General features: G+C 44.8%; 1 protein-coding gene across 1 annotated transcript in view; it reads left to right on the top strand.

Annotated features, from left to right (window-relative positions):
- The window catches only part of SYN3 (synapsin III), a 437,285-nt gene that overhangs the window by 390,464 nt on the left and 20,726 nt on the right, over positions 1–26,095 (top strand). Inside the window, exon 7 of the mRNA XM_077168643.1 lies at positions 24,302–24,444. Within this exon, the coding sequence (XP_077024758.1) occupies positions 24,302–24,444 (143 nt within the window). The remainder of the gene's footprint in view (positions 1–24,301; positions 24,445–26,095) is intronic.

Here is a 26,095-nt window from a genome sequence, read left to right as displayed (position 1 = left end):
TAAAATTAGGGCTACGAGTCACCCCCAAGAGAACCTCTTTTGTTGCTCAGATGTGGCCTCTCTCTCCAGCCAACACAACAATCATACTCACCACCCTCCCCTTGTCTACGTGGAACATGACTCCCAGGGGTGTGGACCTTCCTGGTAATGTGGGACAGAAATCCTGGAATGAGCTGAAACTTAGCATCAAGGGATTGAGAAAATCCCTAGAATGAGCTGAGACTCAGCATCAAGGGATTAAGAAAATCTTCTCGACCAAAAGGGGGAAGAGCAAAATGAGACAAAATAAAGTATCAATGGCTGAGAGATTCCAAACAGAGTCGAGAGATTATCCTGGAGGTTATTCTTATGCGTTATATAGATATCACCTTTTTAGTTATGGTGTATTGGAGAGGCTGGAGGGAACTGCCTGAAAATGTAGAGCTGTGTTCCAGTAGCCATGTTTCTTGAAGATGATTGTATAATGATATAGCTTTCACAACGTGACTGTGTGATTGTGAAAACCTTGTGTCTTATGCTCTTTTTATCTACCTTATCAACAGACGAGTAAAACATGTGGAAGAAAAATAAATAATAGGGGGAACAATTGTAAAAAAAATTAAAATTAAAATTAAAAAATAAATTTAAAAAATTAGGGTGGATTATAGTCAAGATTTGAAACATCCCTATAAATTAACTGTTCTGTTAATTATCCAATGTATTTAGAACAACCCATATTCTTTCTCAATTAATTAATTTTAAATATGAAACTTTATGTTGCAACCATAAATACGAGGCTTATAGGTCAAACAGCTTTTCCTAATATACAAATGAAATACATATTTAGCTGAAAATGTTGATTTGTGGACCCATTAAATCATCCTGCAAACCACCAGTGTCATGCACACCTAATGCAGAACAGAACTGGAGCAAGTTTCAGCCCTTGACTAATGGGTAGCCCTGAGCAAGTCGCCTTCACCACTTTGTGCGTCAGTTGCCTCATTGGAAAAATGGAAGGGTTGACCTGGTGACCATTTGGGTGTCTTCACAATCTGAGGTCCTAAGTTGTTCGATTTAGAAGTGTAGTTATCCTAGATCCCATACTTAGGACTGAGCTCTCAACACCCTGCCCTCACCCCTCCTTCTAAACCTCCCAGCCGCTCGGTTATCCCCCTTTCCCTACTGCAAGGCAAATGCAAATCTATCTGAGTGAGAAAACTGCACAACTCCAACCCTGCAATTAAAATTTTAAATTAAAAAAAAAATCAGTACAATTGTTCTCACCCTTCTAACTTTGGTGACATGAACAGTATCCTGTTGTTTCTGCTAAAGGAGGATTTTGTTTGCCAGGGAGTCAAATTCCAGCATGCAAAAAAAAAGTCTCTTTATTGTTTTTGAAAAGAATTGAAGTGGACTTTAATAGCCTAATATTTTACAAAGCAGACACGCAGACTAGAAGTTTAGCCATCCGCTACCGAGATCCCCCCACTCAGCATCTTCCTCCCTGTCTGTCTTTCGGCTGCAGACAAACACCTCCCAAGTCTTCCTGGAGAGTCAGCAGCTTTTCAGACCCTCCCCAAAAGGCAGTATGTGGAGGGAGGGTGGTTAAAGACCACATTTAATTGGCCTCAGGAGCTGCATTTGAGCAATTACCATTGCCATACCTAACATATCCTCAGCCCAGCCTTTATTAAAAATGCTTTATAGATGACTGAGGGGAGAGGCCTCCAAGTCCAGAAAATATAAGCCACTGGAGCCAGATTAATAAAGAAAATAGCTTGAATTCTATTTTGGATGATTTAGAGTATTTGTCTATATATTGGACTTTGCAAAATCTCCAGATACCTTATTCACAAAGTACTTATAATTAATAGAAAGCCGTTAACATTTGAGGACTGTTTGCTTTGTGCCAGCACTGTTCAGATCATATTACATGTCTTATCTCACTAAATCTTCACGTAACTTTACGTGGCATGTGTTAGTACGAACTCCATTTTAAAGATGAGAAAATTAAGATTTTAATAAGTTAAGAGGGGTGTGAGTATAGTTCAGTGGTAGAATTCATGCCGGCTATGCAGGAGAACTAGGTTTGATTTCTGGCCCATGCGCTTCACAAACAACAAATAAAGAAACCAACAACAACAAACAAACAATTCAACAAATGGTGCTGCAATAACAGGATACTCACGTGGAGAAAGAAGGACATGTGACTCCACCATACAGCACACAAAAAAAAAAGATTAAGAAATTTCTCAAAGTCACACAGCTAGTAAATGGTGAAGCCTGACACCCAAACTCTTAATCAAAGCAATCAATTCCATTTGTGTGGCATGTTGTGTCTTTTAAAACCCTTGTGCATGTAACACTCCCTTCTTTCCTCTCTCAATGGTGTTACTTCTCCAGTTTAGAGTTAATTTACCTCTAAACTATGGCTCTCATTTCCACCCATGTCTTCTGGGACTTTGCTATTTGTCCTTTCCTTCTCACACCTGGTTTCAGTGCTACTTCTCCACCAGCGTCCTTTCAACACTTCAACATGTTCAAGTCTCACCCATGTCTAAAAGAAAAATCAAGTCTCCACCAAGCCCATGTACCTGTACTATCTTGTCTTTTTCAAAGGCCAGATTTCCCGAAAGAAGAGCCCACAGCTGATGGCTCTACTTCCTCACTTACCACTCACTCACAAGCTACCTAAATCAGCTCCCACAGCTCTCCAAAACCTTTTCTGGCAAAGATCATTCATTTGTGACGTCCAAGTAGATGAGTGTAATAAAGTATTCAGTCCCTTGTTTTTCTTGCCCCCTTGGGGCATTCTCTCTGTTGACCTGTGCCCTGAAACAGGGTCTTCCTTTGCCTTCTGGGGCACCCCTCTCACCTGCCTTCCCCCTTTCTGGCCAACCAGACTTCTTTGACATCTTTTTTTTTTTCTTTACATGGGCAGGCACCAGGAATTGAACCCGGGTCTTCTGGCATGGCAGGCAAGCGGTCTTGCCTGCTGAGCCACCGTGGCCCACCCTTCTTTGACATCTTTACAGATTCATCTTGAGCCCTTTCCTTGAGCGTCGGTGTACACTATGCTTCTTATCTCACCCGTCTCTCCTCACAGTAATCAGACTCAGCCCTGCTCTGTCCAATTCGCTAGCCCCTAGCCATGTGGGGCTACTGGGCATTTGGTTAGATCTCAATCTAAACCAAATTGAGATGCACTGTGAGTGCAAAATACACACCGGCTTTCCAAGTGTACAAGAAAGAGAACGTAAAATATCTGAAAAATTGGCATATGAATCACATTGAAATGATAATATTTTTTATATATTGGGTTGAAGAAAATATAACATTAAAATTAATTTTCTTTTTACTTTTTTTAATGTGGCTACTGGACAATTTAAAATCGTACGTGTGGCTCTGGTTACAAACCTGGTGGACCACACTGCCTTAGACAATCCCATCGAGTCCTGTGGTTTCTGAGACCACCTGTGGCACCATGACTCCAGGGCCATTCAGGACAGCAATTTGGAGTGCAGGGGGAGCCCTGCTGTCTTGGGTTTGCGCCATAGCTCTAGCACTCGCTAGCTGAGTGACCTTGGGCAAATGACTTAGAATGATGCCTGGCTGTACAAAGTACTCACTAAGGGTTAGCCATTATTACAGAGGGGCAGCCTGGTGCAGTAGTTACCACTCCGGCTCTGAAGCCAGGCTGCTGGATAGGCATCCTTCTCCTCTGCTCACCAGCTCTGCGACCTTGAAGAAGCTACCCAATCTTCCCTGGGCCTGTTTCCTCATCTGTAACATGGCAGGATCCCTAATGTGAAGGACTCCCAGCCTGGCCCGCCCTTGGTGAGCACTGGGCAAACAGTACTATTGTTTGGCTCCTCCTTTGATTTCCCACTGATTGAGCCCTGGCTATCCCACTCCCCAGCATTTCCTTCCCCTCTCTTTTCCCACTGTTAAGTGATGCTTTTGCATCACTTCTTGTCTAAAGGCTGCAATTGATGCCTAAAACATTGCTCAGCTCCTGCCTGGCCCCTCCCCACTACCTTCCACCCTGTGGATGCTGAAGCCACGATCCTGACACCCAGAACTGCTAACTTACTCCTCTGCCGCAAACCAGGTGGCGACCCTCTGCTGCCTTCCGGGCATGGCCTGCAAGAACCACCGTGTTCCACAACCCCTCCAGGGTCCAGTGCTCTGGTCACACAGAACCACTCATTCCCACCCATGCCAAGCTTTTCCAAGCCTTTTGCATCCTCCCTGCTTTATCTTCCACCAGTGTCTGACATCCGGGTCAGGCTCTTCAACCCAAGCTCAGCTCAACTTCAGGAGTTCCCTGAACTCCACCCATCCCACCGCCTCAGGTGATATGATACTCCATTCCCCCATTGTGTATTCATACTGTGCCTGTGCAGAATTCCACCCTCCCTGCTATAACTCATTCACTCATTTTCCATTTGTCAGGCCTGGCTTCCCCTATAGACCAGCCCTTGGGATTAATGACAATGACAAATTTATTGAGAGCATGCTACATGCCAGGCACTGTCCTGTACACTTAACATAGGTTAACTTCCTTAATCCTCTCCCTGAGAGGTAAGCAGTACCAATAGTATCCATTTTGCAGTTGAGGGAGCTGGAGCATGAAGAGGTTGAATTACCCAGCCTGGCAATGGGCCAGAGTTCAAAGCCAGGTAGTTTGACTTCAGAGACCACACTCTTTACCTCGGTTGACTTTTATAAACTTGCAGGGTTGACATTTATTTATTTATCTTTTTTTTTTTTTAGGACAAATACCCCTTCTTTATTCTTTTTTTAACAGCTCTACTAAGATATAATTTACATGCCGTATAATTCGCCCATTTACAGTGTACAATTCAATGGTTTTTAGTCTATTCAAAGTAAGTGCAACCATCACCAGTCAATTTTAGAACATTTTCATCACCTCAAGAAGAAACCCCATTTGCTATAGCTATCACCGCCATATCTCCTCACTTCCCTCCGTAGCCCCTGGCAACAACTAATCTACTTTCTGTCTCTATAGATTTCCTAATATGAAGGGAATCGTAGAGTATGTGGTCTTTCGTGGTCGACTCCTTTCATTTAGCATAATGTTTTCAAGGTTCATCCATGTTGTCGCCTGCATCAGTACTTCACTCCTTTGCATGGCCAAATTCCATTCCATTGTATGGCGGCACCACACATAGCTGATTTGTTAATCCAAGGGTTTGGAGTGGGCAAGTTACTTGCTCAAGGTCACCCAGTGCGGTATCATTCCCATCTGGCTCAGGGGTCCTTGCCTCCTGGTTCTAACTGGTTATTTTCTTGTTTGGATTGGTCACGTGTCCTTTCCATGAAAGCCCAGGCTGATGCCCCCGGCGAAGCTCGCCTGCAGACATGGCCCAAAGCAGTGAAATGTCCACACTGCCATTGAAATGATAAGCAAGGCTTAGGGAACATCAGCTGTGTGTGCTTGGCTTGATCTGTTTTCATTACAATCTGGAATCCCGCCTGGGAGCCACTGATGCTTCTTTTATTCTCCTGTTGGGCAGAAAAGGGAGGAAGGTGGAGCCGTTCAGCTGAGAAGTGCTGACAGGGAAGCGGAACGTCAGGTCAAGTCTAGTGAGACAGATGGGGAGTGATGGGCAGAGGCCTGGCCAAGGCAAGCTTTCTGTCAGGGCCTGTCACTCAGGGGGGCAGTCATTTCACGGGTGAGTAATGCCCCTCACAGCCAACCAAGATCGTCCCTTGCCTGAAGGTCAAGTTCTCAGACCCCAAAGGGAAGATTTACCAAGGATCATTTTGGGCAAGGAAAAAGCAAAACTTAATGAGCTCTGCAAGGAACTTGCTGCTTTCTCAACCAGACAAAGCTAGGGGGTCATGCAAGAAAGACAGGAAAACCAGGGAGAGAGGTTCCGGTCACATCAGGGGACTCTTTGGCAGCTTTTCTAAAACCACTATTAATGATGCTATTTGTTATTCATTGTCAAGGTCTCTTATGAGGAGCCATCGAATAAATGTCTTTTGGAATTGTGTTAGGGAAAACATTGTCTCCCACACAGAACTGGAGTGTATCCTTCGTCAGATAATAGGATCATTGAATCTCTGGTTGGAAGAGGCATGAAAGGTCATCTCCCCACCTCATGCTTCACCTCCCTCCTACAATATGCATTTCCAACGCTCATCCATATTGCAAGCTCTGTCCTAGGTGTCGGGGTATAGAGAACAAATAAGTAAATGTTAAGTGATCACTATGATTTCAGAGCATTGTAGACTGGAGCCAGTTTATTGCTATTTCATGATACCTAATGTCTATGTGCTTTTGCTTATGTTTCCTAAAATTCATCTGGGAGAAAGATGAGAAAGTTGGAGTTGTACTTTCTCCATTTATCCATAACACCTTTCCCCATTCCTGCCCAAGCTGTTGATGATAAGTAAGTCTGATTCCTGGCAAAGTTGGAGCAGACCTAGAATGCTCTGGGGACATGTAAGTAGGGGAGAACATTTGAACTGCTTCCCTGCCTTCCTCTATCCAATATTCTTTTCTGCTCAAGTTTTAAATGTATTATAAATTGAAATAAAAGAGTAACGAATTTGAAAAGTCAAATATGTCAGTTTCGTACAAATAAAGGTGATATTAAAGAATATCAATGTCAGGCAAATGGGCTTCTTAGTACAGAACCCGAGAATTAGAGAGACTTACCCATCAAATGCAAACAGCACTGGGCCACCACAGGTCTCCCTACACTGGGGCTTAGCCTGGAAAATGTGTTCCCTATTATCTTTCTCTTCAACCCAAAGGACTTTGCTATTGAGGGAAAGGACTCGGAAGAACTCCAGGTCCCCAAGTCCCTCCACAGTGAAAAATTCTGCTGCAGACAAAAACCCCAGCAAGAATGCCTCCCCTGCAGAGAGGCCCATCGGGCAGCAAAGCAGGTTTGGGCAGCCAGGAGCCAGTAAATGAATCACCGCTGTATCTGTTAGGATTATTTTGGCTGCAAATAATGGAAAATGCCACCTCAAACTGGCTGAAACACTATGAAGCAGTGAAGTCACCAAGGCCCTAGGCTCTCTCCTTCTTGGCTCACTGGCCTCAGAGGCAACTTCATTTTGGGGCTAGTTTCCTGTCCTATGCCGGCTGTTAGTGACACTTTGGGTTACATTCTTCCTTGTTCACATCCATCAGGAGCAAAAAAGACATAGAGTAAATTTTTCTTTTCCATTTGATCTGGCCAATTTATTTACACACCCATTCCTGGAACATCAAAGGAGGAATGTTGTGCTCAAATTGGCTTCAAATACCCAGGATCCACCTCTGGGGTTGGGAGTAGGTTCGGTTGCCCCGAAGACCATGGTGAGGAGGAGGGGTTAGACATCTAAGCATCAGGGTTCTAGGATTGAGAGGAAGGGGGGATTGATGTTGGGTAGACTCTGAAATGGGGATCTGTGCAGAATGTTTACTGCAGTCTACTCTTGGAAACACCATCTCTAAGGAAGTGAGAAACAGGATTAGGAGGGGGAGAAGTTGAACTGCAATCCAAAAGCAACAGGGGCCTCCATTGAGTCCACATGGAGCTCCAGAGCTGGGACAGCCTTTCAGAAATGTCCCACGTCAAGGCAAAGGAGCCAGGCCCTTGAACCCCTGCATCAGTCAGTCTTTGAATGTGAGCTTCTGTGGAAAAATGGCATAAACTTGGGTAAGCCAGCTCCCTTTGGCTGGGATGATTCATGGAGAGGGACACAACTATGAGCCATCAACAGCCACTAGGCATCTGGCTTCAGGAGAATGGGCACCTCCATCCTGTGGGGGGATCTGAGCCACATCTACTACATAAGACAACAACCATGTTAGAGGATCTGTCTCAGCCTTCCTTCTATCTCTCCTGGGAACACAAAACTAGGCTCCCAGGATGACACGGCAGTTCACTCCCGTGATGCCCTGCCCTGAACCCCCTGGCTTCCCCTTAGCAATCAGATTGGACAATTGAACCTGAAGGCACTTTGCAAACCGTTCAAAAGCACAAGAAATTCTGGCCTGACCTCTAAGCTTCTGGAACACTTTTACTATAATTCTTAACCAATCTGATTTCAGTTGTTTATTATCTGTCTATTTCCTCAAGTAGATTCTGTGCTTAAAATGGCACCTGACACAGAGGGGGACAGGAGTAGGACATAGGAGAAGGCATAAGTCTGAGTTTGGTGGAGCCAGGCAAAAAGAAAAGAAGGGAGGAGAGAGAGAAGGAGAATGGTGGGGTGGGGGTGACTGAAACTCATCTTGAGGGTGAGAAGAGTCCTGATGAGCAGCTCATGTGACACCTGAATGGGTGCCCAGAATCATTATCCAGAGCAGGAAAAGTTAATAGTCTTTTCCTCCCAGCAGTTCTGGGGAGAGTTTGTCTTTCCAAACAGGATGCTCACAGAAAGAGTATGGGCTCTCCTGGTTCTCCTCCTATCTCCCTGCCTGCTCCTTCCCAATTCACTCTGCTGGTTCCCTCTAATTTCCCAACTCGGAAGCCCCAGGCTCAGTCTTCTGACCCTTTCTCTACCTCATTGTCCTCGGAGTTTATTTCAAATAGTTTCATTGCTTTCCATCTATACACTGATGGCTCCTGAATTAAATCCCCGGGCTAGCCCTCCCTTCTGAACTCCAGACTTTTATGGCCAAATGTCTACTAGAACATCTGAGAGTGGAAAACCCTAGACCTGCTCCTCCCACAGCCTTCTTCATTTACAGGTGCATTGGGGGCAAGTCCATTCTTCTAATTGCTTTGACTAGAAACTGTGGAGTCACCATCACTGCTGCATTTCTCACACACACACCCCCATGCTATCCATCAGCAAATCCTTTTAAGTTGGCCTTCAAAATATTTATAGAATCTGCCACCTTGATTCAAGCCATTGTCACATCACACCTGTATTATGAAACTAACCTTCTCATTGGTCTCCCTGCTGTTCAGCCTTAGCTAGAGTGATCCTCTTAAGACATAAGTCAGATCATGTCATTCCCCTGCTAACAAGCCTCCAGGGGCACTTTTGTCATTTAAATTAAAGAATAAAGACCTTACATGGCTATGAGACCCTCTATGACCTGCTCACTCCAACTGTCCCACCTCTATCTCATCACTCCAGCTTTGGTCCCCTCGGCTACATCCACAAGGGCGTCCATCTCTTCTTCAAGTGCACCGAGCACTTCTCCAACCTCAGGTCTTGGTGCTGACTGTTCCCTGCACGGAATGCTCATCTGCAGATAGGCCTGTGACTCGCTCCTTCACTTCCCTCAGCTCTCTGCTCAATGCCACCTCATTAGGGAGGGCTCCACAAACCTTATAGGACATAACACCCCCATCATCACAACAATCATCCTTACTCCTCTTGGCCTAATTTATTTCCCCCATAACACTCATCCCCATCTAGAATGCCATCTATTCATTGTATCCCTGGTGCCGTGCTTGTCATAGACACTCCATAAATATTTGCTGGATGAATGACTGGGCCTCAGAGTTGGACAGATCTGGGTCTGAAGCTCATTTCTTCCATATACTAGCTCTGAGTCCTGCAGCCAATTGCATAGCCTTGTTGGGCTGCAGCTTTTTTCATGTGTACAATGGGGGAAGTAATAGTAATTACCTCATAGGATTGTTGTGAAGACTAAATGAATCAGCTAACATAGCTCTTAGAATAGCACCTGGCACATTACAAGATTTCACTATAAGGCAGCTGTCATCGTCGTTCTTGTTTTTAACGTCTTCCTCCTCATCAGCATGATTTATAAACAGGCTGAGTCACATGGCCCCAGCCCAGTGCCCCACCCGGACTCCCAGCCTCCTCCCTCCAGCCAGAGGTGGAGCAGAGAAGCGGGTGGTGGTGGCCACCTGCCCTGTGAGTCAACCCTGAGCCCCAGCCTTGTCGGGGTCCCTAAGTACAGGCTGCCTTGGCTGTGGGGCTCTTGGGTTGAATCATCAGGGTCACAGTTACCACTGGATGATATCCTGGCCATGCAGCTTGGCTGGAAGAGCTTCCCCTCCCTAGGGCCTTCCAGGAAGACACTGGGCACCTGCTCCCTGGCACTCTCAGGGGGCTACACTTTGCCAGTCCAAGATAAGTGGAGGAGGACAAAGGAAAGGATTCGAGAAAAGTTTCCTCCACCTTCTGCTTTCAAACCAAGGCAGCATCATGGACAGATCCTGGAGTTCTAGTTTAGCCAGGCTTGGATGTGAGCCCCCACCCTCCACGTAGCAGCAAGTCCTTCACTTCCCTGACCTCATCTGTGAAAGCCTCTCCCCCACAAGATTCCTGGGAAGATTTACTGAGTAGATGTTCATCTTCTTCAGTCCCCAGATCCTTCACAGAGGAAGGCTCTGACAAGACCTCTGGGCTTCAAGAACATTCTCTTCACTGTTCTAACTCCCCATGCTCCCTCCTGCCCCAAGGAGGGAAGGAGTCAATCAAAGGAATCCTTCCTTCCTTCTTTCCTTCCTTCCTTCCTTCTTTCCTTCCTTTCTCCCTCCCTCCTTTCCTTCCACAGCTCTTTCCTGAGCACCTGCTATACCCCAGTGCTGTGCTGGGCACTGTATATATAGATACTCTCTCTACCTCAAAGAACTCATGGTCTAGAATTCATGAAGAAGCAAATAATGTATAAGTGAGCAAATCAATGCATAATTAGAAGTCTACTAAGTACTAGGCAGGAGAGGATCAGGTTGTTAATAGAGAGAAGAACATGGCGGTGCATCAGAGAAAACTTTAAGCAAAGTTATGAAGTTTGAGAATAAGCTACGCATACAAGGGATGAGAAGGAAGAAACTTCCAGACAGGGTAAACAGTATCTGCAAAAGCACAGACATAGACAAGGGCTTCGGTTGCTTAGGAAGTGCCAGGAGACCAGTTATATTGGAGTGTCATGGGCAAGGGTAGAGTGGTACGAGCCGAAGCTGTAAAAGGTGGAGATCGTGCAACACTAGTCGGATGCCAAGCAAATGTGGGACTCACTCCCTGAATTGCCCTTCTCTCAAGGGTCACAGGATTGCACTGCCTATTTCCACCCTCTCAAAATAGTCTCCTCAGACATTTTGTCCAGTTTTATAGTTGTTGACAGAGACAGGGTTTGTCCAGCTGCCTCATGGCCAGAAGCCCACAGCATTTGAAGACTAAATGAGATAATACACAGAGAGTGTGTAGTTCAATTCCAGGCACATAGTTAGAGCTCCATTAAAAAAAAATAGCTAAGATTGCTTAAAAGAATGGGTTTGAAAATATTGAAATATTAAAGCCTTATGCCAATGCCCACTGTGATTGTTATTTCACAATTAAAGAGAGAAGAAGAGCTGGGTGGGGGGGTTAAATCCATCCTTCTCTGCCCCATCATAATAAAGGCTATTGGGGTGGAAGCCACACCTCATGTGGGAAAACTTCGCCTGCCTTCCCTCCACCCGGGTGCAGTTCAGGGCCCCTGTGCAGCTCGCCCACAGCCTCCTGGTCTGGAATTGTCTGCTCATCCATGTCACCCATAGACCATGAACTCCTCAGTGACAGGGATGTGCCTTAGCTTTCTTTCTTTTTTTTTTCTTTTGCATGGGCAAGCACTGGGAGTCGAATCCAGGTCTCTGGCATGACAGGCGAGAACCCTACCTGCTGAGCCACTGTGGCCTGCCCAGTTTTCTTTTTTAATACAGTACACTTGGCCAAAGTTTTATTTTCAGAGATATTTAAGGATGATCTTAAACAGCGGAGCTTACCCTCTCTAACCCGCACACCTGTACTAAGAACATGGTCCCAATGAATCAATCTTGGCTAGAGTCTCAAAAAATGTAACATCCTTTTCATTATCCTTAAGTGCCGACCAGTTCCGGTTTAAAGTATAGATTCGTTTATTGAGTAAGGGAACATGAGAAACCCTGGCTTCTCAGGCCTAGGTTTCCAATGAGGAACAGGCTGACTTTTTGCCAAGGAAAACTGCAGATGTTGCAACGTTAAGCCCACGGTTCCCAAACTCTGCGTCAAGGCACACTCACAGGGACACCACAGTGCATGGCAATTCTCGACATCTCTCAGACACCACGCAGATTACAGCTAAAGAAGCTCACAGTTTCAACATCAGACCACAATACGTCCCTTTCAAGGATGTCATATGTTTGCAAAGCTGTGTTTTCCCTGGTGGTTGGTAAAATAGTGAGACCCGCGGGGATATATCACCATGGAACAGGAAACGGCGATGATGATGTCCAAACGGCTTCTAAGGTTTTAGAATAAAATCAAAATGTTAATTTTTTCTTCCAGTTTTACATGTATTTTTTTTCCAGTTACTAAGTAGTTAGAGCCTAAATACTGCCATCTACCTCAACTAAACCTTTGATGTTGCACTCAGGAATTGCTTCTGAGCTCAAGTCTGTGAGAATGGCCCAACATTAATAAATGTCATCCTCTCTTCAGAGTGCAGAAGCCGGAAGACTGGTTAAAAATTTACTGGGCAGTAAAACAGAGATTAGACCTGTTGCTCTCTACTTCCTTCTAACTAGTTTCTTAATGAGCCAATCCCACTGTGGAATGAGCCAGATGCATGCATCCCTGTTAGAAAAACAGAAAAGCATCCATTCGTATGCCCAGGTTATGGTTTTATTATCTCAAGCTAGGAATGACTTGAACATCCAGCTAGCCCTCCCAGCTAATTATTACCAGGCAGAAAGAACACACACGAACAGCGGTTATTATTCTTGGTAGATATTCTCCCAACTTTTAACTGATTTGCAAATAGCCTGGTTCAGTAAATTACCTCATGCAGTTATCTTCATTTTTACAAAACCAGTTGGTATTGGCCATGTCACCAGGAAGGAGCATTCTCCGAGCTGGGCTCCCCATGGAGACTTGACTGAAGGGTTTGGCCAAGGGGAGCTCCCAGTCACACTTGCCTTGAACATTTTTCAGGCTGTTGGATGATGGCAATGAACTTGAGTTGTTCGTTTGTCTCTGAATTGGGACTGAGTCAAACCCGTTTTCTGAAAATGACCTCAGCCCCCTTCTCTGGGTTCACTTCTAAGGAGAGATGGGACTGCCTTCTCTTAGGGGATGAATCCCTAAGAGCACTTCAGCTTCCACTGGATGTTAAGGCTCAGTTTTTCTGTTAGCCTCATGAGTCTCTTTGCAACAGGCAACACTGGCCTCAGGGCTCTAGTGCCTCCGATTCTGTCTGCCTAGATTCTCTTCCAGCAGCTGTTCCCAGGACTGGCCCCTTCATTCATTCTCTGAATGAATATTTACTGAGTACCTACTGGGTACTGAGCAGTATACTGAGTGTTAAGGGTATAAGAGGGAATAATAAGAATAACTAACATTTGTTGAGTGTCTGCAATGAATCAGACACTCTTCAGGAGTAATAATAACAGTTAACATTTATTGAGTGTTCGTGATGAGCCAAGCACTCTTCTGCCATTTACATGTAACATCTTACTAAATGCTCAAGAATAATTCAAAGTTCAGCAACAGCCCAACAAGTTATCCATATTTTGCTGATGAGAAAGTAAGACACAGACAGGCTAAGTAACTTGTCCAAAGTCACACAGCTAACAAATGCTGGAGCTGAGATTTGAGCTTGTGTTCTTAAATGCTCTGTTATATTGCTTCCCTAGTAAAATATATGAAGACCCTGGCCATATGTGGCTTACAGTTTAGTGGAGGAGAGGGACAATAAATAAATTTAACAGACAAGTAATTTAATTTAGTCAAGGTGGTAAGAAGAATAAATAAACCAGGGCAACTCGGTAGAGACTTCCCAGAGGAGACAGAAAGGAGTAGATACTTCACATCAAATAGGTAGAAAAGCCTCTAGTGAGGAGCCTTCTTGAGTTGAGACCTGAAGAAACTGACTATGTGAAGATATTCTGGGAAATTGCTCCAAGCAGAGGGAGCAGCAAGTGCAAAGGAGCAAGTTTGGCTTGTTCAAGAATTTAAAAAGAAGGTCAGCGAGGCTGGAGCTACATGCAGAAGAGAGCGGAGCAGGAGTCAGGTCTTGCAGCACACTAGTATTTTCCTGGGGAGCTTCAAAGAATGCTGATGCCTTGGTCCACCCCTAAGAGATTCTGATGGAATTGGTCTGAGGGTGGACCTGGGCACTTGGAATTTTAAAAGTAGATGGACCACAGTGACGCAGTGAGGGCCATAGGGGATTGGACCAGGACAGCGGCAGCAGCGGGCAGTGCAGCTTCCTTTAGCCTCTGCCCCCTGTGCGTGGGATTTTAAATAGCCAGAGACTGGCCTCTCTCCCACACAGCCACCCATGCTCTACAGGGAGCACTCACGTTCCTCACCTGGACTAATCCGAAGTGGGGGCCAGTCCCAAAGGCCGGGAAGCTCACCTGCAGATAGCCTGGGAGGGATCAACACAAGTGCGCTGCCTGCCTCACTACTAGGAACGCATCAGCCTTACTGAGTATCCCACTGGACCCCTTGAGGAGAGAAAGGAGTAGGTTGGTACATCTTTGTCCAAAGAAACCATCATTCAAAATCTTATCTAATCACTAGCAGCCAGACTCTGTTGTATCAATCTGGGTGATTCCTCTGGTTCTTGGCATTAGTGGACTCCATCACAGATCACTTTGGGAGGTGGCACCTTTATCTCTTGCCTCTACTACAACTGAGACAGAGAGAGACCCATTTTATAGCCTCTTAAATTATTACATTCATAGACCATTTCTGTAAGAGACAAGGAAAGCTTATCACCAAGAGGCTTGGGGTTTAGAGAAAGAGATTTCTTTTCCCCCATACTACTCTTTATATCTTTAACATTTTGGTCCATGTTATGTCCATTAAAAAAAAAACTTTATAAGGAATAGATCAAACTGATCATTGGATTGCATTAATGCATTTTCTGGGCCATCTGCGAACCACTTTGTTCAAGTCCTGCTTTAAGGTGGTAACTTGAGTACATGAGGCCTACACTAAGGTCAGTAAAAGAAACATTTAATCATCAGAGAGCATTATTGAGGCTGACATTTGTTGCATGTCACAGTGTCCTCTACAATAGGACACTACTGTAAGAGCCCAGGAGAATGTCATGCTGATTTTTGTTCCAAGAATGGTTGTAATTCTCCTAGGCACCTGGTTGCTTTTCCTCTTAAGGAGACTGAGCTGTATCACTGGACAAAGTTTCCTTTTCTACAACGGGCCCCAAAAACATGTTTCACCCATAGCTGGTGGGAACGACATTATCATACACATTTCGTCTCTCTCTAAGCACAATTTTATAACATCAAGCTTATTTGTCTCTCTCTTGTGAGTTCTACTTTCTTTTTTACCTTTTATTATGGAAATTTTCAAATATACACAAAAGAAGAGAAAATAGTAAACTGGCACCTCATGGCCGTCACCCAGCTTCAACATTAGCCACTGACAATTTTGCTCTGTATACATCTCTGCATTTCCCCCACCACTGGCTTTTTTTCATTTCTAAAAAATTGATATACAATTCACACAGCATAACATTCACCCTTTTTCAAGTGCCCATTTCAGTGTTTTTTTAGTATATTCACAAGATTGTACAATCATCACCACTATACAATTCCAACATTTTCATCACCCCAAAAGGAAACTCTGTACCCATCAGCAGTCATTGCCTATTCTTCCTTACCCTCAGTAGGGACAATCACCAATCTACTATCGATTTCTATGAATCACTGGCTTATTTTAAAGTAAATCCCAGATATCACACAATTTCATCTGTAAATATTTCAATATGTATTCCTAATACATAAGGGCTTCTTTTCTTTCTTTAACATTGCCAAGCACCACTATTACACCTAAAAAATTAACAGGAATTTCTTAATATCATCTAATATGTAATCAGTGTTCACTAATGTGCTAATTAATTTGTTCTCATTGATATCCAATCAAGACCTACATATGTCACCTGGTTGGTCTGACAAGTTTTTTTTTTTTATCTAATACAGTTCCCCTCCATTTGTTTGTTTGTTTTCCTTGCCATTTACTTTTTGGGGGAAAAGGGAGAGGCAGGTCATTTTCCCTGTAGAATTGTCCTACAGGGACAATTAGAATTTGTCCTGAATTTGGTTGATTACAGCACGATGATGCTCCCTTATCCCCTGTACTTCCCCGGGAACTAGTAGGTAGATAGAGAGATTTGATCCTATTCAGGTTCTGGGTTTTGGCAAGAAGCCTTTATGGATGGTGGTGTGTGCGTCCCATGGTTCACTTCTCGACGTGCAATCAGGTAGGTCTGTATGAGCTGGAGTTCAGGTGTTCACCTGATCCACACATTATAAAGCTCCCCATCAACCTTTCCCCAACGGTCTTGGCAACCTAAACTCTGGCACCTAAAAGGAGCCCGCTATTTATGGAATTGATAGATTAATTAATTAATTAATTAATTAGTACTATCTGATCATCAAGTGAATGGCCATTTAACCAAGTCATTTGCTTTGTTCATAAATATTTAAAGAAGTTCTAATATGTCCCAGAAACTTTGCAAAGAGCTTGGTAAACCTTATGATATCCCACAAGACAACAGAGTAGACATGGAATTCAGTGGTGACACAGGAGGTAGATTCATGGCTGAGTGATTGTGTAAGTAATTGTGTAAAAAGGTGTTGCTTGATGGCTCAGTGTATCACTATCAGAGAGATCCAGTAATTATCCTACTGAAGGGAACATTCATTTAATTCCATTTAATTATCATACTAATCCTGCATGGTAGTTGTTATCACAGTCAACAGATGAAGAAACTGAGACTCAGAGAAGTCAAGTAACTTAAGTAAGGTCAAGCAGCTGGAATTAGGTACAGGAAGTGTACACCTATCTCATGATTGGCATCTATAGGCAGGGATAGTTAATGGGTTAGACTGTAGAACAACAGGGATAGTTAATGGGTTAGATTGCAGAACCAGTATTGGAAGATGGAACGGTAGATGAAAACACAAAAGCTGAACATAGCAAGAGCAAATGTAAAGTCCTGCCGTGAGATTTAAAAACATCAACCACTCAAGTCCAAGCTCGGGGAGATGTGGGTTATCAGGATTGTGTGTTTAAAAAAGACCTAGAGGTATTACTTTAGGACAAGCTCCATATAGATCACAGAAAAGTTAATATCCTATTAAGCTACATTAGCAGAAGCAAGATAATTAATAGGCTCTAAGCTGCACTTGGCTAAGCATCATAAATCTCTTGTTCCCTCTTGTATCCTCAGCCTCCATCACAGTGTCTGTAGAAAACTATCAGTAATCATCTGGATATAATAGACACTCAATACATATATGTAAATATTTATATATATTTATTCACTCATTAAACACATTTCTTGAGCACTTGTTTTTTTTTTCCCCAAGTGCTCTTATAGATGCTTGAAATATAGCAATGTCCTTGTGGAGCTTACATTCCAGTAGGGTGGTAGGGAAGAAAGATGATAAACCAATAAACAGATAACAGATCAGGTGGTGCAGTGCAATGGGGTAAAACAAAGCGGATTAAGGTGGAAGGGGAGTGCTGGCATGGGAGCAGCAACCTCACCCTTGGTGGGTGGGGAAGTTAACTCTATGAAGGGGATGCTGGAGCGGAACCTGAAAAAGTGAGGGGTTAGCCAGGCAAGCAAGGAACAACAAATGCAAAGACCCTGCCGGAATCCATGTATTCCAGTCTTAGCCAATCATCACTGGTGAAACCACATCTGGAATATGATGTCTAATTCTAAGCATCAAAGCTCATGAGAGAGATTGCCAAATGAGAATATTTCAAGGCAGTAAAGGGTCTAGAACTCGGTCATATTAGGAGTGGGTTAAAAAAGAGAGTGACTGAGGCATACCTGGATCAAGGCTCTATTTCAAGTGGTTGAAGAGTGGACACAAAGCAGAGGGCTGAGACTCCACCCTGTGTGATCAATAACTGGGGCCATTTGATCATTATTCATTCATTCTTGGTGTAATCCACAGTAGCACAAGTTAGAGGATTCCAGAAGAGGAATGAACTGCCTTGTCCAGATAGTGAGCTCCCCGTTATTGAAGATGTTCAAGCAAATAGTGGACAACCTACCAAGGATACAGAAGATGACTTTCCTGTCCCAGGTTGGAATTGAGAGTAGAAGACCTCTGAGGTGAATTCTATTCAGAATACAAGATACAGTTGTATCCTCTAGTTTCACTACTCCTCCTTCCGCTCTGTTTCCACTCTCTCTCCTTGATCACACTCGAAAGAACACAGGTGCACACACACCCACAAGGGAGGTAAGGAAATGTAAAAAGCAGGAAGAGAGAGAAGTGTAGGAAACATAAAGAAGACATTGTGAGGGGAAGGAGGTAGGATAGCAGAAAGGGTGGGATGAAGAAGACATAGAACAGAGAAAGTCAACACCGGAGAAAGGACAAGAAAAATTGAAGGAGAAAAGGAAGTGAAAGGGAAAGATTGGAGAAGGCAAGAGAGGAATGGAGCTACACAAGACAAATGAAGAAGGAAAGAGAAGAAAGATGGAGAGATGGCTTTAAAAGTGAGGGGGGAAGGATAAGACAGAAGGCAGAGAAGTGTGAGAGAGAGGAAAGATGGAAAAGGGGGAAAAGGAGAGGAAGAGGAGGTGAGAGTGAGAAAGGAGGAAAAGAAGGGCGAGGGGAGACAAGAGAAGAGAGAAGAGGGAAGAGGCGGCAAGAGTCTGCCGGCATGAGCCTGTGGGGTCAGGGAGTTCACGATGGCCCCATCAGCACTCCCCAGGGCAGCAAATGGGTAATCTTGACTCACAGCTCATTTAGGGCTTCCTGTTTTCAGCCTGTCTTTGTGAACCCTCGAAGGGGTTTCCAGCCAATAAATAAAGCACAGTGCCAAGACTCCCTCCCCGAGCCAGCAGCCTTTTCGCCATAACCACAAGCTGTCCGTCCTTAATGCCCTGTCACCCTGCCTGCCCTTGCTGGCCTGCGTTCCATCCAGCACCCACCCACCCACAGCTCTGACTTTATCAGATCTCCAGGGCCCATAATAGAAGCTGGTAATGTCTGACAGTATAGAATACAGCCCAAAGGTCTACTTAAAAATTCACCTTCCAAAAGAAGGATCCCTGAAACACATCTTCTTTCGTCCTTTTCTGACATCCTTTATTTTTACTTCCATTCCCCTGCACCCATCCCAGGTTACCAGCAGGCCTTTTATCCAGCCTTCTTAAACTCAATCCAGCACACACATTTTGTGCATATACAACATGCCAGGCGCAGGTATGACAATTGCAAATGAGACTTGTTTTCTGTCTTCAAGAAGCTCATGGTCTAACAGGGAGACAGACATGGGTGGAGCCAGGCGTGGCTCTGGGTTTTGTGGGGCCCTACTTTATACACCAGGGGAGGACCTCTGTGAGGAAAAAAGTAGAAAATGTCCAGAAACATTTGGCCAGGGCCCCTCCCAGGCCCTCAAAAGGATCCATGTAAGTTGTGTGTATTCTGCACACACACAAAACCACCTGCACTAAGGTAGGAGAGGAGGGGGTCACAAAGTGAGGTTGGGCTGGCTGAAACTTGATTAAGTAATTAAACCACTACAACTCTACTTTCTCTCTTTGCTCATTTGTCTACCCTGTGAATGAATGTGTGCACGTATGGTGCATTCGACAAATATTTAATTAGGGTCTGTATGACATTTGGGTAAGTTTGGCTGTTTTAACGAAGAGCTAAAATGAGCTTAAATAAGCTGAGACTTTCTCTCTCACACATGACCATCAGGGCATAAGCAGCCCAGGGTTGGAGATGGGGGAATCTCCTCAGTTTCTCTTACCCAGGCTCCTTCCATCCCTGAGATGTTGCCCTCAGTCGCAAGGTCAAAGACATTTCACTGCCAGACCCACATTCCAGCCAGCAGGAAGAAGAAAGGGGGACGTGAAAAGCCTCCCCTTCCCTTTAACAGCTGATTTGGAAGTTCTTACCCCACTGCTGCTCACATCCCATTGACCAAAATGTGGTCACATGACTGTACATAGCTGTCAAGAGAAGGGAAGTAATGCACAACCTGCATAATTATGAGCCACCCAGTTTGGGGTATTTCAAGACTATAGCAGAGGAGAATGGATGTTGGTGGACAACTAGCCATCTCTGAGATAGCCTACTGTCTAGGGAATTGAGGCACAGAAGACATTTTAGGTGCTTCCAGAGCTACCCAGTGAAAACCTGAGTGAGACAAGCTCTCACCCCTACTCTTTCATTCCAGTAACTCCAATTCCTCTACCTCATCCCATATACTGGCTGACAAGGAAACCCCAGGGCACTCTGACCTTTGAAGACAGTATAGACTGCGAAAAAGTTGCCAGAAAGTTGGGAGGAGAACCAAGAGAGAATAGTGGTGTGGAGACCAAGTCTCAACAAGTTCACCCATGCTACAGGCAGCAAAAGCAGGACGAGGACCAAAGGAGCTCTATTGCCAAATCAGATTCAGTGGAGTCATGATGAAGGAAGTTGGAAGAGACTGGGTTTGGGAATGAGTTGAAATGAGGATGCAGAGACATCCAGCAGAGACAGAGAGATAGGTGAGTAAGTTAGAGATTGGAAAGCAGGAAATTCTTGAGGAGAATGGTGGATTGTGATCATTCTGATCTGGGGGATAAAGGATCAGTGAGGAGAAAGAGACTAAAAATATTAGGCAGAATTATGTTTGGCTGCTGTAACAAAGACCAAATAACAGTGGCTTAAGCAAGATTAAAATTTGTTCCTAAAAAAAAAAAAAATATATATATATATATATATATATATATATATATGGAACTATTAAACTCTTCCATCTGGGAACCCCCAGGTACCCTCTCTCAACCATTGAGGACCCCTAAGGAAATTGATTTTGAGTTTTGCTCCTGTGGAATTTATTTCTTAGGGGAAAAGTTAAGACTACTCATAACGAGGCCTAAGAGTTGCTTCCAGGAAGACTTTTTGTTGCTCAGATGTGGCCTCTCTCTCTCTCTGTAAGCCCAACTCTTCAGAGAAAATCATTGCCCTCTCCTCTACATGGTACAAGCCATTCAGGGGTGAAAATTTCCCTGATAATGTGGAGCATGTCTCCTGAGGATAAGTCTGGCTCTGGCACCGTGAGAGCTACAATGCCTTCCTGACCAAGAAGTGTAATAAAACAAGGCATTAGTGGCCAAGAGAGATTAAATGGAGTCAAGAGGCTGTTCTGAAGGCTGCTCTTATGCAAGCTTCGTTAGATGGTGCTAATTGCCATGGTTTGCTAAACCCCAATTAACATCACTCTTATTGACTCTTAAAAAGACCCAGGGCTCAAACTGAAACACTGTAAGGGTTTTCTGCACTAGGTTTGCCTTCCTAGAACATACAATCCCCAGAGGGTTCCTAGGACAGATAAATCCTAAAACCCAGAGGAACCAGTCTCTACAGGATTATTAATCAATTACATCCCCCTATCATTTAGTGTGGACACCCCTTCTCAACACAAAAAAGTCAGGTTGGGCATTGCCCAAAGATCCCTGTAGACTGGGAGAAGGATTAAAGGAGAAGGAGCTATAACAGAGAAAATTGGATTTTACAAATGAATGTGATTGCTGCATATTAATATCCCTTCTAGTCTCCAGTGTTCTGGAGCAACAAGAAGGAAGAATCTGAGATGATGGTATGGTAGCCCATGACAAACTCTGAGATCCGTTCTATAACTATTTGTTCAAGTGTGCTTTGAAAATTATTTCTTTTTCCTTTCTTTGCTTTGTATATATGGTGTATTATATAATTTTAAAAGTTTTAAAAAATTAAAAATAAACAAAGATCACTCTTTCAAAAATGCTCAGGTTTGGCTGATTCTACAATCGAGTGCCTCCAAATTTCAAGAAACATAAAATCTTCTCTTAGAAAAGTGACTTTAGAAAATAGAAAAATAGCCAAAGCTTCCCAGTAATTTTTTGAAGCGAATATATAGGGATTCCAAAACCAAATAAGATCAATGCAAGAAAACTATATGATGATTTCACTTAATAATGTAAATGCAAATGCAAAAAATAAAAACATGATGAAAAAATGTGTTTCTCATGTAAGAGACTGAGCACACACAGCCAAAGGCAGATGGGGTACCAGTGTGTTCATCTCATTATTCGGCCATCTTCCACATATGGCTGCCGTCTGGTGGTCCAGAAGGCTGCTCCAGCTCCCACCATCAGCCCACATCCCAGCCAGTGGGAAGAAGGGAAAGGGAAAGGAATCTTTCCTCTTAAGGACAACACCCAAAAGTTGTTCGCATCACATTCACTGCCGTTTTCATCAGCCAAAACTGGGAGACTCGGTCATATCTAGCTGAAAGAAAGACTGGAACAAAGTAATGTTTAGCTGAGAGACCAGGCAACCAGCTAAAACTTAGCAATTCTATTATTAAGGAAAGAAGGGAGAATGGGATTTGGGGAACAGCCAGCAGTTGGAGCTTTAGAGGATCTAGAACAATTGGAGGTCCAGCCTCGGGCGGGTGGAGGCACACTGTTGCCACTGCAGCTAGGAGGAGGAAGTGGGAACGCTGATGAGTTTGGAAAGGGATGGAAAATAGGGAACTCTTGGCCAGTCACCTTCATTTTCTCAGCAAAGTGGAACGCAGAGTCTTCACTGAGATAAAGGCTGGTGCCTTCAGAGAATGGAGAAGAGAGAAAGGCTTGCCAGCTGTAGTCTCATGGGCTCCTCTCCACATTGTTGTTTACCGTTCCCGTTAGGAGGGAAGAGCAGGCTTGCATTAGGAGATACCCTGAGATGGTTTCAAGTGAAAGATGTGCCACAGGGTTTCATTCCCAGCTCTGTGCCTCAGAGCTGCTATGTAGCCTCAGCCAAGTCAAGAAATCTCAGTTTCCACATTTGTTAAACGGGCATAATAGACATTTGTTAAATGCCGCCACCGTCCTGCCCCACCCCCGCCTCTCAAGGTTGTTTTGGGTCCCACAGGGAGCTGTGAAAATGGTTTATATGCTGCGAGGTGGGTGTAAATGTGGATGGGCGTTGTCGTGGGCTTCCTTCCATGGGGTTGTCAGAGCAGCACTGCACCTTGAATGTGCATTTAAGGAGGTGAGAGCCAGTCCCACCCCTCTCATCCTATAGGATCCTCCCCAGCAGGCTGCCAGCATCCAGAGGGAGTCTGGGCTCTGCCCTCCCCACTCCGGCCCAGCACCAAAACTCTGCCATCTCTTAGAGTGAGCATGACGGGGAGGGAGAGCCACTGCTGGACAAGCAGGGCCCCCATGGCCAATGGGAGGGGACAGCCTGCCCAACTGTTCACAGCCGCTTGGAGTCAGCCTGTTATGTCTTAAGATTGCTATCATGGAGCTTTGGCCCTGGTCCCCTGTACTTGGCCTTGGAAGTTCTCCTGGGACCTCTCTCTGACCCCAGGGTACAGCCCCATGTTCCTGGCCTCAGCCCAGTAAATAATGCAAGTTTCTCCCCCAGGCTTTTGTTCCAGCAGAGCTAACTTTGTCCAGTGCAAGCTCACGCGCATTCACACACACATGCATCACACTGCACACACCATACTCACATATAGCAGCCTGTGCACACCATACACGTAAACCACAAGCACATCACACACAGGCAAACACACCACACACATGCAAACATCACACAACACATGCACTGCATGCACACACTGAAAACACCCCCCACACACATACTGCATGCACCCACAAAAACACACTCACAAACATGACACACACACATCTCCCACATACCCCCCACATACGCCATATACATGCACACCACACACACACACACACACACACACACACACCCTTCTTTCTAACTGGTCAAGCTATCTCCCATATCACCTCCTTACATTCAACCCTCTACACAACATCTTGAGTGATTTTTCTAAAACACAGGCCCCCTTGTTTAAACTGCTCTTTCTCCCCGTTGTGGCTTTCTAGAACTTTCAGACTAAAATTCTGGCTCCTTACCACGGCATCTGAGGCCTTCCATGATCTGCTGCCTCCATTTCAGCCGTCCCCCACTTCCTGGCCCCTCGGCCAACATGAACCACGTGCCTTTCCCCACTGCACTGGGCGATGCCTCACACCTGCAGCTCTGTACGTTCTTGCTCCTCTCCAGGAATGACAACCCCACCTTGGTCCATCTGAGAAACACACACTCAAAGCTCTGTTCAGACCTTACTTCTTCCAGAAAGGTTTCCTTGACCAGACCACTTCCCCCTCTGTACCTTGGACAGGAAAGAATGTGTGGGAATGATTTGTCTGCTGAGTCTGTCTCACCTGCTAGAAGGGTGACCCCCTCCAGGTGAGGGGTCATGTCCTGTTCATCTCTATTTGCCGAGCATGAGGTCCCGGCACTGGGGAGATGTTCAGTGAGTGCTGGCCATACTCACCCCTCTTCGTCCCGCCACACAGATCAAAGTGGAAAACCAGCGAGATTACCAGGACATCACCAGTGTGGTGGCGATGGCCAAAACCTACGCCACCACTGAGGCCTTCATTGACTCCAAGTACGATATCCGCATCCAGAAAATCGGATCCAACTACAAGGCTTACATGTGAGTCCCTGGGACAGAGGTTGGGGGAGCTGGGAGGAGTGGGAACAAGAGATGCATGTCCAGCCCTGCTCATCATCTCCTTCCAAGAGCAGTGACCTCCCTGAGCTCATCATCATTCTCTCTGTGTGTGTTTCCTCTGCTGCCCTTTTGCTCCAATCAGTGCGAGTGACTATTCTGTTACAGCTTATCTTATCCCTGGGTAGAAATCTCTCGACACAAACCAGGACTGTTTCTCCCAGAGGAAGAAAGATGTTTGGCATGTTGAGGGTAACTGTAGTATGCAAGGGGTGTATGTTGCAGGAGTCAAGACCAAAAGGGAAATTTGGGGCTAAATCAAGGAGACCCGCGAATGTCACGCTGAGGAGTCTGGATTTCCTTCTGTGCTCTTCTGAGCACCATGATCTGACCTGTATTCATAAAACATTGGCTCTAGGGCTGTGGGCTGCAAAAGGGCTTCCCTAGAACCAATAAGACCAGTTAGGAGGTCACATCAGATTTCTCTGGCTGCAGGCAACAGAACACAAATCTGACTAATTAACGCTTCATTTGTATGTTTGTTTTTTTTTTTTTTTTTTTTTTTTTTTTAAAGGAAAGACAGAGAGAAGGAAGGAAGGATAGAAGGAAGGAAGGAAGGAAGAAAGGGAAACATTTTTAAACATTTTCTTGTTTTTATTGTATTCTGTTTCTCCGTTTTTGTTACATGGGCTGGGGCCGGGAATCGAACCGAGGTCCTCCGGCATAGCAGGCAAGCACTTTGCCCGCTGAGCCACCGCGGCCCGCCCTGTATGTTTGTTTTTACGAAAATTTATTAAGACTGTGGTTGATTAGAAACTTTAAAAATAGAAGAAAAAAAATAGGCCAAGCCAGCAAGGGTCTAGGGAAGCCCCAGGAATTGGGTTATCCAGAAGATTGTGACAATCTTCACAGCCCTACCACTAGGAAGTGAATCTCCCTAATCATTTTCAGTGCTTGACTCACTCTGCTCACAATTCTGATTCCATGGAGACAGCACTCATGATTCTAACTTTCATCATATGCTATACAGAAAGTACCACCAAGGTGGTATGCAAAATGGACAGGGCTGCTCCCCAGTAGAGATGGAAGGGTGGTGACTAAAGAAAAGGGAATGGATGCCAGACAGAAAAATTTCACCCCACCCCACCCCACCCCACCCCAAGATGGTTGGAATAACTGACTTACACTTGAGCCATGGTTATAAGGATAGGAGGGAATTCTTAAACAGGTGGGGGGTCTCATTCTTTGGTAAGGTCCTCTCTGCTCCAAGGCCCCTCTGTTTCTCATCTTGGAGTGTGGTTGTTGGTTCCACATAAAATAACAAGACCCCAGTCCTCAAGCATTTATGGTGCAGCGACTGTACATGTGGTTCCATATTTGAGGACTTCAATGGCTGTCTGGGCAGTGGGAAAGTCTCTCTGTCCAAGAGCTTCCATGCAGTATAGCTTGTGTTCTAGGCCATAGGCTGGCCCACAGGCCAAATCCAGCTACTGCCTACTTCTAGAAATAAGTTTTATTGAATACAACCATGCCTATTTATATATTGTCCATGGCTGCTTTGGCGCTTCTTGGACTGCCTAGACTAGGAGTCAGCAAACTTATTCTGTAAAGGCCCATAGTGTCAATATTTTAGGCT

Source organism: Tamandua tetradactyla, chromosome 7, assembly GCF_023851605.1.
Source record: "Tamandua tetradactyla isolate mTamTet1 chromosome 7, mTamTet1.pri, whole genome shotgun sequence".
NCBI classification, from domain to species: Eukaryota; Metazoa; Chordata; class Mammalia; order Pilosa; family Myrmecophagidae; genus Tamandua; species Tamandua tetradactyla.
The sequence above is the reverse complement of the archived record's forward strand: the minus strand, read 5'-3'. Positions and strand labels throughout refer to the sequence as shown.